Source organism: Poecilia reticulata, chromosome 5, assembly GCF_904066995.2.
Source record: "Poecilia reticulata chromosome 5, P_reticulata-male-v2, whole genome shotgun sequence".
Lineage (NCBI taxonomy): Eukaryota > Metazoa > Chordata > Actinopteri > Cyprinodontiformes > Poeciliidae > Poecilia > Poecilia reticulata.
The window spans coordinates 13,950,742-13,965,387 of record NC_088834.1 but is presented as its reverse complement, the minus strand read 5'-3'; the positions used below and the strand labels follow the sequence as shown (position 1 = coordinate 13,965,387).

At 37.5% G+C, this 14,646-nt stretch overlaps 1 protein-coding gene across 1 annotated transcript in view; it reads left to right on the top strand.

Annotated features, from left to right (window-relative positions):
• The window catches only part of gnai2b (guanine nucleotide binding protein (G protein), alpha inhibiting activity polypeptide 2b), a 49,264-nt gene that overhangs the window by 12,185 nt on the left and 22,433 nt on the right, over positions 1–14,646 (top strand). The window contains exon 2 of the mRNA XM_008408709.3: positions 14,191–14,233. Coding sequence (XP_008406931.1) covers positions 14,191–14,233 — 43 coding nt within the window. The remainder of the gene's footprint in view (positions 1–14,190; positions 14,234–14,646) is intronic.

The window sequence follows — 14,646 nt, the reverse complement described above, 5'->3', positions numbered from 1 at the left end:
GCAATCAACGCATTTATAATGAACCAGCTGCTGTTGCACAAGTATTATGGTGCCAGATTGAAATGATTAGATCTGAAGTCATCTTTTCCCACTCAGCAGGAATATGCAGAGTATATTATGTCTGGGCAAAGTGGTAGGTTTAAAATATGACGGACATTTTCTTTTTAAACCACATTGTTGGTCTTTTAAAGTGCTTCTGCCATCATCTGGTACCTGTCTTTAAAATTCACCCCGCTAAATCACCCAGTGTTGCTTTTGCAGTAGCAGATTTTGTAGACTTATATAAGTCAGCACTTTCAAAAATTTACTCTCCAGTGAGAAGCAATATAATAAACTACTGAATGGTTTTATGGTCCTTCAAAGGCTGCAGCCAATGCCCAGCACTTCTGACACCTCATCATTTTGAAAGTATGTGTGGAGAAAATATAGGCAGAAGCATAGAGAGGTGTGAGAGAAAGCAGAATTATTGCAAGGTAAACACCAGCTGTGGTGGTTTGATGCATGAAGAATGACTTTTCAGTGAGCCAACATGTGGGACGCTTCAGTTGTCACATCATGAATTATGTGAGAGCAATTTCCGAATAAGTGAAATTTTAACTCCAATCCATCTCTATTTATTAAGCTCCTCAGCAGAACCAGCACTGGACCACAGCTAAAATAGGTAAGAGCAACAAAACGGCGCTCAATAAAATAACTAAGAACACACAATAAACAACACCCTAATAATTTCTAGTGTAAAAATATGATATGAAAAGATTTGTATTAATACTGTTTAGTGAAACTATTTCATTGATTTTGTTGCAAAAAATGAGAACATTCCAAATTGAGAAGTATAAATACATCTTGCCGTTATATATTTAAAATTTTATGTAAATATAAGCAGATAATTGTTTTCCCCATAATTAAGACTTTACTTTATTAATTTGAGAAATGCGTGTCTTTTATCAGAAGCAAACTTCTTAGTTTAGCTAAATTACATAGCAAGCTGTATAGTTTTTATATGCAGTAATGTTTTTGCATTCTGAGGAAACTACAAATTAGAAATAATGGTTCATCCTAATAAAATGTTTGTTTTTTTTCTCTCAAGTTTATACAAACTATCCTCGTTACTGTAATTAAATTAACACAATTACTCAGAAATGTTAGCAGCTCCCATGCACCACTGCTGTTACTTGTCTGTCCATACACTCTGTAATATCAAAATCATTTTTGTTCTCCAGGTTTGTGCCCACAAACAAAAAATTTCCCTCAGTTCCACTTGGCTTTCAATAAAGACATTAAGCATATAAACAACCTGAAAAGGCTAAGTAAAAATAACTTTTCTTTCTTGTAAATATATATATTTACAAAGAGGAAGACAAGGTTGAGTTTGTGAAAGTATGCATGGTATTGATCTGAGCACTCTGAAATAAGAGATCATCAGAGAGACGGCCTGGGGAAAGAACCCGTCTCTGTGATGACTGCTTGTTGAAAACAGTGTTCTGTTACACCAACCTGAAGATAAAAGTCTTAACGGGCTCTTTACAGGATGTTTGGGGTCTGCAGAGACATCACCTGCCCTTTTCCTGACCCTAGTCTTTGACGAGCCTTGGTTGGAGGAAAGGTCAGGCCTGATCCTCTCTATAGATCCTACAGAATACTGTTAGAAAATGTATCACCACAAGAACTTTGATGACGGATCTCACTTGATAGATCACTCAATTTAGAGTTAAACCTCAAATTGTTTTGTCACACCCAAGTGTTGCTGAAAAAAAAAAGAGTTGCACACATTGAAGTGACCGATGGCCGTCGCTTTAACAGATTCAGAAAGCTCCTATTTATCAGAAATCTCATGGCAAATGAAATCCTTAGTGTTTTTTTTATTATCTGCTAAAAGCTAATTATAACATCATTTTGACCATTTATTTACAGAGCTTGCACACGTTGAGTGCTGTAACCAGCAATCGATATGCTTACACTTCATTAGTGTAATTAAGAGGGTCTTTGTGAAAGCTGAGTACACATTGATTTCCTTCTCAATTACTTATCTGATTAGTTTTCCGAATGGTACATGACACTTCTAATAGCCCGTTTCCTAGAAGATCTGGAATCAGCTCTGCTGGGAGTGTCCTACTAATCCAGAAAAACCCCCCAAAAAACTATGCAAAAATTACCCTCCAGGAAAGACATAAGTTCAACCAGAGATATTACAGACACATCAAAGAAAAAGTTGTTCCTATTTTTGTACCCATCTAATCTGCATGGCTATGTCAGTTCTTTCATAATGCATGGCTTTATTGGAAAACAGATCAACAGGCTAAATCCTTTTATTTTAATGTCTTTTTTTAAATCTCTTGTTTATTTAGGAGTTTTATAGGGAGCTTTTTCATCCAGATCCAGTTTGACCCACATTTTAGAGATTGACTTTGTGCTGCTGCATTTACTAAAGGTAACATAGGCACAGGAATGCATCAGTAAATTTGAGAAAAAGATTAGGAAACTCTTAGGTCAGTGTCCTAAAGCAATTCAGGGGGATTTCTGCCTTTTTTTTTATTTCAAATTATGCTTCAAAGCTTGCTTCTTGTTTTCATCTCATTTGTTCTGTGCACCAAAGAACCATTGTCCTCCAAGGCATTAATTGCTAAGATGTCACCTGTAAAATCTAGAACATTTTTTAAATCTTTGTTTTTCTTTCTTTTTGATGCATTAGGCCTAAATGTTTACTTAAAATGAATGTTGTACAATATTATTCTATCTTCGGTTTCTGGTGGAGACTTTTAACGTCCTCCATGTCACCTTGAAAATTGCTTTTTGTGCTGCATTGCTCCATTCTCAGTCTAATGACAAAAATGTGAAAGCAAATGTCGCTGTATGTCTGAGGGAGTAGTCAGTTTTCACAGAAGACCAAATAGGAAAAGAGCGATAGTGTTGGACTCATGTCCAACACGATGTTGGTATATTTGCTTTAGCAAATATACCAACGAATGGGCCCACTACTTTTAAATTAGCTAAAATGCATCTTTTTCTTTTTTTCTTCAGACTTAACAAAAAAATAAATAAATTATTGATGCAGTTCCATGAGGTTTGCCTATTTAAATCTTGAGGCTGGCTGTATTATCCGCTTGACGATTGGTACATTCCGGCATCACAAGTTCAGAAAATAAATCAAGCGTTTTGCTTGTGTTTTGCACCCCAACAAGAGAGACAGGTAGAGAGCACATTAGGAGAGCAGCAGCACCTTTTTGCAGAGTGCGTGTCGTGTTTGCTAAAGAGGAGGATGTGTTGTCAGTGGCGAGGAAGACGTGATTTAGCGGGAAAAAGGTATTAAAACAGTCAAGAGGCGTTCTGGGAACACAGACATGCGGCTTACGGGCTTTGATTTAAAACTGGATGATCAATGGTGCTGAAGGATGCTCTAACTTCTAAAGGGATTAAATGTAAAGAAGTGCTTGCTTGTGTTATTAGCAGACAATAATGAAGCAACTCATCTGGACTTAGCGCTGCTTCACGTAGCAATGATAAATTGCATTCTAGATAATGTTATAGTATAATGTCTAAGCCGCTGCCTTTTATAAAGCATGTCTTGCTCTAATAGTGTGCTGTTTTTAATTTCTGTTTACGAGAATACAGCTGAACATGGTCTCCTTGCTTCTCATTCTAAATCTACATTGTTTTCTTGTTTCATTTGCCTCGCTGTGATTGGTTTAGGTTGCCATCAGTTCAGCAGGCATCCAACCTTGCAGAGAGGCAGCGAAGCTTCACTGCTCCCTGCAAGGCTGATGACCTACTTTCCCACTCCAGGCAGTAGCATACTGTATCCAGCAATGTAAAAATTCCTCCATTATTATCCATCATGCATGTGAAAATGGTTTTTGGGTGCTACTGAGTGGGAGGTGGCTGCATGGCTACCTGAAAGACTCACAATTTTGGTTCTGTAAACAGGCACCACCGCATCCAGCTTGCTGTTGTACGTTAAGGCAATTAGAGTTCTGTTCTTCAGAAACCGAGGCGGCGGGGAGTCGGGAAGAAAGAGGAGCAGAGAGAGAGGCTTGAGCTTAGGTCTGCTATAATGGAGGGACGACTGCAGGAAGAGAGTTAGTAAGAGGCAAGTGAATGGTCAATAGAAGGAAATTATAAGAAGCTGTCCTAAATTAATTAAAAAAACAACAAGAACACTGTTTCGGATTTATTCCTGTGACTAAAGAAAGTATTTATGCTTTTATACCTAGATAGTTCTTTCAGTTCAGTCTGGTGTTTTTTGACTAGACAGTCACACTATGACAGTTTTGCAACATTCAAACCCTCCAAAATGTTTAATATTTTCCCAAAACTCTTGGGGATCATTAAGATGGGACTTTTTGCACGTGTGAGGCGGTCCTCCTCAACGGTTTTCTATTTGGATCTCTCCCATGGGCAACAAAATGTATTTCTTATTGTTTAATCAGGAACTCTGACCTTTCTCTCTCTCTCTCTCTCTCTCTCTCTCTCTCTCTCTCTCTCTCTCTCTCTCTCTCTCTCTCATGAAGTCTGCAGTGCTTTAAATGTTTTTTCTGGATTTTCTTTGTGTCATTAAGGATGAATAAATAATGCTAACTCAGGGTTATCTTAGTTGGCCAACCATTAATGAAAATTACACCTTTGTAAGGACTATTATTGTGATTTGTTGCATTCTGACAGCCTTAGAAATATGTTCTGACATGCAAGTGATTTTCTTTAGATCAGGAGATGATCTGCTGCTTTTTGAGATATTTCAGCCTACTCCATGTTCTATTTAAGGGACTTCTTGGGTCTGGCAGTGCAGTGGTCAGGCCCAAGGATGGTTACACATCAGTCAACCCATGAGTTAGCATTAAAGGTGGTTATATTTTCAGATAACACTAGATTGTTTTTGAAAGTTTTCTTTTGCCACCTGTTGAAAACCCCTTTTTGTGTTTAATAGTAGTGTATAAAATATCAAATTGTGAGAAGGTTTGTGGAGCAGTGGCAATTGTTGCATTTTTATGTTTTAAATAACAAGTAAACGATCAATTTGCATACATTTGTCATAGTAAAGGGATACCTTGAAACAGTTTTGACTAGATACTGAGTCCAGAAAACTTGTGGAAGAAAATGTTCCTCTGGATATTGGTGCTACATTCAAGGTAGCACCAGCTTCTCTAAAGTGGTAAAACGAGCTGACCAAACCTTTTGGAGCTCCGCTTGGGTTGCTAGGTAACGGCTTAAGCTGGGGTTGCTAGGTGAGAGGAACATTCCGGAGGTTTTTAAACCTCGAAACCTTGAACAACATATATGGACTCACAGGTACATTCACATGCGTGCCGTTTGCCACTACTAACACTCAGACTGTATTTTGCATGATCGCTTGGCTATAAAAAGGCACAACGGCTCGTCTGCGCTCCTCGATTTACGACCGTTGCTTTTCAATAAGGCCTGAAATAGTAAGAGCATACGTGTTTTTTGTGTTTTCCATTCAGTGTCATCAATGCCCTGAGGAGGCTGTTCTGTAAATGGTTGAAATAGTCAAGTGAATGGGAACAGTCGTGACACCAACAGTTGCGGGCAGTGAGCTGGGATTAGAGAAGGAGGAATCGTGCCACAGCCAGGATAGTGAGTCATCTTTCCGTGGCATTTGCTCAGACAATAGGTGGCCTATGACGCTGGCATATGCTGAAATGTGGTAACGGGCTTACATGCTGTTCAAAGCAAAATGTTTCTGCAAAGGCTATGCTACTGAAGAGTTGTTGTGTGTGTGTGTGTGTGTGAGACACAGACATATGAAACACTGTTCCTAAAGGGACTGTATTCAACTGGAAAAGTAGTTTATTTGCTAATGAGTTTTTCTCTTTTTGTTGTTTTAGTTGGAGTTTTCAAACTACACTGAACCTGTAATTAAAATAAGCTGCTCTGCAGATTACCTTCATGTTTCATAGTTTTGCTGCACATTGGTGAACCCTATTGAAACATTTACAAAGAAGTAATTTCTATTCAACGTCCCTGATTATTCCAAGGCTTTGTCTCGTACCACCTTATTACCAAACCAAACTTATTTGTCACAAAAGCTGCTACATGTTCTGTCATGTTGTCTTCCAGCACTTTTTTGAATTGGCTTGTTTTTAACTAATTTCCAAAAACTGTCTGTTATCATGTAATGTGTGGATCACTGTAAAGCTAATAAACTAAACTGTTTTAACTTAACACAACTTAAAGCAATAATGTCTACTCTGAAACTGGTGTTGTGTGCTCAGACTTGGACCAAAACATTACTGCTGACCTTTTTAAACTGCCAACAGAAACACATCATAGTCTGGCTTCAGAGGATTGTTGCTGATGCTGCACTTTCACTTCTGCAATGGCAAATTTCCTTGCTCTTGTGTGGCAGCATGTGCATTGTGTCTCGTGCACATCTACTGAAATGTAGGCATGCAAACATAAGAATCACAGCCCTCTGTTGCATGCACATGTCTAATCAAATTGTAAACCTGTGCTAGAAGTGTGAAAAATTGACAAACATACACAACTTGATTAGAGAAGGTGTTTTAATTAGGTTCAGAATGTTGCTTCTAAAATGCAGTTTACGACCATTTTAATGCCCTCAGACATCTGAACTTTGGTGTGTGTGGTGTTACTGAGTGAAGCATCTCAAAGTTAACTACCTTCACTATTAATTAAATGTTTTAAAGCAAAGTAAGATTGTAAAGGGAAATTGTTTTCTACTACATCTTAAGTCATATCTGCAGTTCATTTAGGTTGCAATAAAGTTCAAAAGGAGGAGACATAATAAGATGACAGGAAGGCCGTGTGCTGCAAAGTTGTGCTGTCCTACCTTTGGTCTATTCTAACTTTGCGGTGGAACATGGTCAATTTCAAAATATCTTCAACATGTTGGAAATCACAGATTTTAATATGATCTGGAATTCAAACACCTCACAAATCATGCTAATTGCTAACAAAACATGAGGCAGATGAACTTCTTCATCATTTTGTCTGATAGCATTAAAATCACATTTTATAGCAATCGCTCGCTTATGTTTAGAGTGTGATGTTGCCTGTTCTCCTAAACAGATGATCAATTGTAGTTTATAGCTTCAAGGCAGAAAAAGGTAAATGGACTGAATTTACCTGAAACTGGAGCCAGGTTCTGTTGGTGGTTTATTCCTGTTAAACGGGTGTTTTTTTTTCTTCTCCACTGCTTTCACATGCATGAAGGATTGGTGTAAAGTCAATGCAAGCGATTGCATGCTGTCGCTACATGCTCGCTGCTAGTCAGTTGCCTGATGCAATCTGCTGGGTGTCCTTAAGTAAAAAGCTTTTTATACTAATTTGAATAATGAACTGAGCTTAATGCACTGTTTGATAATCAATTGGAATGAATGTGTGATTGAATTGCAAAGACTTTTTTTTGTGTAGCGTCTTGTAATGACATTTATTGTGAATTGACGCTATACAAATAAACTGAGTTGAACTGAATTGAACTCAAGGTGCCTGACACTACAGACACATTCACCCATTCAGACTCACAACCTGCACATATTTAAAATACTGATAACCCTAATTTAGGGTTAAGTGCCTCAAGGGGACGCCAACCTGACCGGAGGAAGCTGGAATCGACGTTGCATCTTTTTCACACAGTTTTCAGCGTCTTTCCTGGATAGGATTTATAGTGGGGGGGGGGGTTTCTTAATATATGCAGGATTCTAGTTGGCCTGCATATTCACACCACACAAAGTTAATATGAAGTGCTCAGCTTTTCCAAAGGGAATCTGTGCCCTCCAAACTGCACCGAAACGATTTGCATCTTCTCCCAATTGCACACTGCTATTCTCAGCCAATTTATAATGTGGCCTGTCCTTGCTTGAGACTTGTAATTAAAGCGCATGAACCAAATGCAGACCTCAGGAAGTCACCTGATCGTAATGGATTCCCCCCACCCCCTGCTCCGGTGGCGTTTTGGGTTTCGTGTAGGCCTAGCTATCCTTCAGTGACATTCAGTCATGCAATTTCTTACTTTTATCCGAAGAGACACTTTGCCAGGAGGTTTCCCACTTCCTTCCTAAAGAACTGGTGCTTCTTCCCTTGAGCACCAGCAGCATGCAGAAGCCAGAAAAAGCGTGGCATTATCTCTCCCTGTCCTGGCTTCTCAGCCTGAGACGCAGCCACTTGAATTTAATATGCGTTTCCTTAATGAGTCTTTTTATTTCGATGTCAATGGAAGCTGTAAGTGTGCCACAGTGGATCATCTTAAATGTGTGTTTTGGTCAGTGTGTTTGTATGAGCAGTTGTACTTTTCCTGCTTTCAAAAGGGGGAGAGGAAATTCAAACAGACGTAAAGTCTGACTTCTTTTATGCCAGCAGTACAAAAAGACAATTATTTAGGCCTTGCTCAAAAAGACAATTATTTGTCTTTTTGTAATTATGTCAGACTAACATTTATGAACAATTAAGTTTTCCAGAACAGCTTACAGGAAACGCCTTAAAAACTTTGTTTTTAAGAGTAGTTGTAGCTTGACATGAGTCTGTAAAGTGTAACATGACATAATGCCAGAAAAATGATATTTATTCCCACTGTTGCAGAAACAATCCAACACATCCCATCTGATCACTGATCAGGGACAGTAAGATGTTCCTGATCCTGATCACCAATTTATTATTTTTTTGTGTGAATGCTCTAGTAAAATTAATCATTCTTCATTTATTATATTATTTCTGGTGCTAAAATAGAAATTTATTTGTCATGGACCTTTTTATGCAAAGTATTTCCCCAGTTCTACACTTGAATAAAAGTATTGTTTGCTACTCATAACTCAGCTGCAAAATGGAAGAAGCTTTTTGGATGAGAGGTGAAATATTTTCAAGAAGTCCGGTTGCCTCCTACTTTAGAGAGAGCTAACACCAGTGCTATTCGGTTATTCTGATTATCATACATTGACTAGTAACAATATATTGTCAGTAACAATATAATGCAGACTTACTGAAATTCTGAGTTGTTTCCAGGGTCTAATTACATTAAATATAAACCCCTTTTTTATGCAGTTCTGCTCCTTTTTGAATAATACTGACAGTGTAACCAGTTGGTATTAGCTGCTCAATTAGCCATGTGCTATTTGCTCCAGTTGGCTGATTAACAAGCACAATACCCATAGCTTGGCAGAGTGATGAATTGGGCTCCTTTAGTTTTCACACTATTACTGTTCACCTTTTCATGGACGGAAATATCTATAAACAACCAAATTTGTCTTTCTTGTAAGCGAAACCAAAATGTAGAGACCTTTTTCACCCATGTTTTGTAACCTGACATGATTCAACCATTAAAGACTTTATGTATATTTAATCCCCAGATGCTTGATATGAATCCTGAAAGGAAGCATATTTTTTTCTTGTTTTTACATTTAATATATGATTTCCATTGTGAATCATTTTTTTCATCACCATGGTAATTAGTAACTTACAGACTCAGGATAATGTCTGAAACATGAGTCTCACTTGCATAACATCACACCTCCAGTACTGAACTCTGTATCAAAAGAAAAGTCAGCATGTGATGCTTTAGCTAATGATGAAAGGACGGTGACATTTCTCTCATGGTGTTATTGCCCACCTTTGCTTAGTCACAGTGACCAAACGGAGGATGTGCATTGCATGCCGCTGCGTGCTAATTAATAACGCTCAAACTGTTAGATTTGAACACCAGGTTTCACCGTCCAACCTATGTCAGTTCAGATCCACATCCACCCCCGACAGATTGTGATTTGAACACGAAGAAGCAGACATCTGGCCCAATATAAACCCCTCCCTGTGGGCATGCAGTGAGTGAGCAGTTAGACTCCATGTTCATCAGACATCGAATGATTGCAGGTCCAGGTGTGAGGGTATTGTAGTGTTAAACGGGGAGGTATTAGGTAAGATATACTTTTTTTTTTTAGCTTTATTTCACCATCAAAACCATACTTTGATTTTCTCATTCATGACTGAGAAATCCTTGAATCTTCTGTGGCAGCCTTCGAGGGATGCTTAAAACACCTGCTCATACAAAGCTCTGCGTATTTCCACAAAGCCTCTGCTTGAAACTGCACCCCTCTCCTGTGCCTCCTGCATACTGCTCCACTAGACTAGTGGCAGCAGCAATTGGCAAACACCTGGTGAAACTGTGTGTCTGCTGAGCTTATTGGATAAACTCCTTCTAACGGTTGTCAATGACATTTTGAGTAGATATATTGTGATGACGTCCTGAAGGTGGAGTAGCCGAAAGAGTAGGAGCTTCTTAAAGAGACAGAAGCCCATTATCAAGGTGTCAAATGTTTGATAAATACAACATTTTTATAACAACTGAAGGTAGTTATAAAGGTGCCATTTATAGCACACTACCCTGGTGCTATAAATGGCACTATGTGCCAGGAAAATACATACCATCCTTTAAAAAAAATTGTCCACGTGCGTTTAACAATTATATAATTACTATATAAAACCAGAGAGGTTTTGGCAACCAAAAAGACAAATATCCTTTTTGTTTGTTTGTTCCTGTTAAGCTAGCTCTCATTGGTATGTACTCTGAAAGGATGGGTGGAAATGTATTTGCTCGATATCAGGACATGTCATCCTCTTATTGAGCAGACTCTGTGTCATCAGAAGTGCGTAACTGAGAGAGCTGCCAAGCACCCATCATGGCTAGCGAGAGAAGGAAATGCGAATTATGGTTTTTCTTTTCTCCACCAAGTTGGATTTTCTTATCACTGATCCTCTTTTTTTGACACTCACTGGAAAACAACACGGGTACTCCTACAGATAGTTGTGGTTAATGAAGCAGGAAATGGAAGTGGTGTTGTCTTATCCCCATCACAAAACAATCCAGAGTTTGCTGTGCCAACAATAAAAAGTCAAAGTTTTAAGGTCTGCAAATAGATGTCTGTGTAACTGTTTTGCCCCCACTGCGTACCAAACCCCAGACTCCATGTGGCGTTTCTAATCAAACTCACTTAATGTTCTATGCAAAACAGATATTTGTGGATTTTATTTAGCTCTATGTGAATACGTCTTAATATCAATTACATCAGCAATCATTTTACGGTCTTATAGAACCATAATTATATCCCTCAGTGGTAGAATATACTTCAACATTTTTATGTCCCCTCATAATGAAGCTTTGTTGACTGTTGGTGTCCCTATCTCATATGAAGATGAGAGTTGTTTGTTATGCCCCACTGTGATCAATTAATGTTGACACTGTTTGTTTTTGCTTTAATAAAGAAACAGCCAACACAAATGATCACCTTTAAGACTGCTTGTAATATGTTAGGTGTTAAGAGGAATACAAATAGTTTAGAATTTACTGGTGATCCCATAATACCTTCAGTTGCAATGGTTAGCAATTGTTGTGTAACTGTCAATAATGTTGGCCAATTATAGGTAGATTAAATATTACATGTTTAATATGGCCTATTTGAAAAAACAACCCTTTTCTTGGCCAAAGACATGCAGACTTGTCTTGTCCCCTTATTCCTGTTCTAATCAGACATGCAGAAAATAAACCTTTCCCTGGAGAGCTACACACAAATTCAGCAGTGGTGTTTTTGACTACGGATATTAACATTTAGCTTTTATTTAGCAAATGTCCATTGGTTTAGCTTTATAAAGACCCTGGCAGGATGTGACTCTTGGCAGGCAGACATTTTCTCATGGTGGATGTTAACCAATAGCAATAAAGACACATCCTAAATGGCATGAACACTGACATACAGAACACATTGACCATGATAAATTATTTCCCTAAATGTTTACCACATAGTAACAAAACAACAAAAGGATCAAAATAAATTTTTAGATGCGTTTCTTTCTTCTTTTAAAAACTGCTTCTGTTTTAACTTCCAGTAGCAGCTATCTGTGCTGCAGTTCTAACGCTATCATGTACATAGATAACAATTATTTCCATCTTCCTTTTTCACTGCATCCTTAATGTGAAATTACAATGATCCCATATGCAACCATAGCACATTTCTAGCATATTAAACTGGCCAAATCATCGGCAAAGAGACTGGTTCCCCAAAAATCCAATTCTACAGGGCTGTTAGTAAAAATTGATCTTCCAGTTTTTGTTCATCTCACAGTAAAATAATTGATCATATTTAAAAAAAATGTTTAGCACTGCTCAAAATGTCTTTTTTCTGTGAGGTCATTGCTACAAAAAAGTCAGAATTACAATGTTTCAGTATTAGAAGGATTGTTTAAGATGCTTTGATTTTGTAGCTCAGACATTTTTACTCTGAAAGAGGCAGCAGAAGTCAGTGGCTGATATTTGTGGAGCAGGAGGCAGCCGCTGATGGATGGCTGAAGGGTTGGGGTGAGGTCACAGGCTCCATAAATTGTTTCTATTCTGTCACAGTGTTTGTGTAGCACTTAGACTTGCTGTGTACTAAAGAAAATGCAGGGAGCTGTCATTTTCTGATACCTTTGGTTAATCTGGATGAAATCTGTATATGTCTGTCCGGCTTTCACATAATGACACCAGCAGCTTCCCTTTCACAATAGTTATAATCTTGATCTCAAATCTCAAACACAGTATTAATACCTTGGAACGCAACAAAATACATTTTGGCAGTTCTTTCTTTTCCTTTTTGAACGCTAAGAAAGCCAAATAATGTTGACTTATTTTCGGTATTGTTTCATAATTGACTTTCAGCCCAAAGATGTATGACAACAATAATGTTTAGTCTGCACCGTTTATTCCTTCAATTTGCAACAAGCTGACTTTCACCTGTAAAATCTGATAGAGGTTCAGAAAATTTCCCCCTGAAGCAGTAGAACAGTGTCTTATCCTCATAAACCACCCTGGGAGAAAGATTAGAAGCCTCATCTCTTTCTTCCTTTTTACAAGCGTTCACCTCCTGCTAGGCTTCAAATATTAATGGAAGCGTTTTATTTTTGTGCCAGGAAGGTGACCTTCACTGTGTGTGTGTGTGTGTCTCTGCAGAGAGAGTAATACTCCACTTTCTCTTTACGCGGGACAGTTTTTTAAACTTCGGCTTTCAAGCCAGATTGTGCATTTACAGTCCTTTCTTTTCTTTATCTTCACCAAAGGCAGTCTTTGACTATTTATGACAGAAGTACAGACCTGGGAAAAACTGGAAATTTAAACAAGTTTTCTGATTTAAAAAAAAAAAAAGAAGTTGGAGATTTGATGTTTGAAATATTAAATTATGAAGAGCAAGTTGATTTCAGAAAAGCTGCTCTTCATAATTCATTAAGTTAATCTGCCAGGTTTAAAGTATTAGCTTTAATACATTATTGATAAAGAATGTTTTGAAAAGTTAACTTTTATAATGTGTATTAAAATATAATACGGACGAACAAAACAACTGTTTAGGTGTGAATTTGATGAACATTGATTATTGGTTGATTATGCCTTGGGCAGGCCTTTTCTAGAGGTGCAATGAGACGGTATTACTGATTCTGACAGTGCTTGAAAAGTGTTGAAGAACTGCCACCCTCAATTTTTTAACGCTATTTATTCATTGAATAATTTTGTTACGCTTGATTTGTTTATAAAGAATTTTTTACGTATAAACGAAACAAAAAGACAAAGCGTATCATTGCCTATTTCATGGTAACTGAAGTCATACTCAACTCTGAAAGTCAGACAGAAAAGGAATCAAAAAAATCATAAGACGCAACAAATAATTCAATCTGTTTAAAGACTATTTATTAGTTATGCATTGCAACGATAGTTAGCTTAATTTGAATTTTTTTTTTCCCACTAAAAACGGTTTTATCAGCTTTTAGCTTGTTAAAACTAAAACATGAGATACAACATGTCAATATTTCACTGAGGTGCAGAATAAAATAAGAAAACAAGAAAATAAATTATGAAGCTGCTGAACAGATTTACAGATTTAGTAAAATTTAAAAGTTAAGTTTTTGTAATTATTTTTAAGTTGGCTTGTGTAATGGTTTATCTGTTGACTACACTCTTCTTTTTAAAAAAAACAAACACTGGAACTAATGGGGGAAGATCATTTGTGTCCGTGGCTCACGTCCGCACATATGGGAACATAAATAAATGTAAACAACCCAAAGGACAAAAGAGCCAGGTCATCACTGGGTCACTCATGTCTTCAGAGCAGAACAGTCACTGCTGCATCTGAACTTTGTTCTAATTATTTTGCAAAAACAACACTGGCCTTAGATTTATTTGTAACTATTAATATTTTAATGTCTCAACAGGTGCTGGGGAGTCTGGAAAGAGCACCATTGTAAAGCAAATGAAGTAAGTTAAGAATACTGTTTTTATTTCACTTCTTGCTTTTGCTCACTTCCATTGTTTTTTACCTGACATGAATCCTGTACAGCAACACAAACCACTTCAATGATTATTAAACTATTTTACTATTCCATTTCTCTTTTTTCAGTTACTTCTCTGATTGGAAATGTTTTAAACCAGAACAGCAATAGTTTACAGTTCTATGTCATTGTTAGATACGATATGTTTGGATTCCTCCAATATGATTCCCAGGAATATTCTAAGTACTTATTTTTAAGAATGTATGTTTGTTAGATAAGGCTATAATCAGAGAAGCATTTATTTCTGTGAAGGATTCAGTAAACACACACGCACACGCACGCATGCACACACACACACACACACACACAGCTGAGGAAACTAAATGACTCACATTCCTC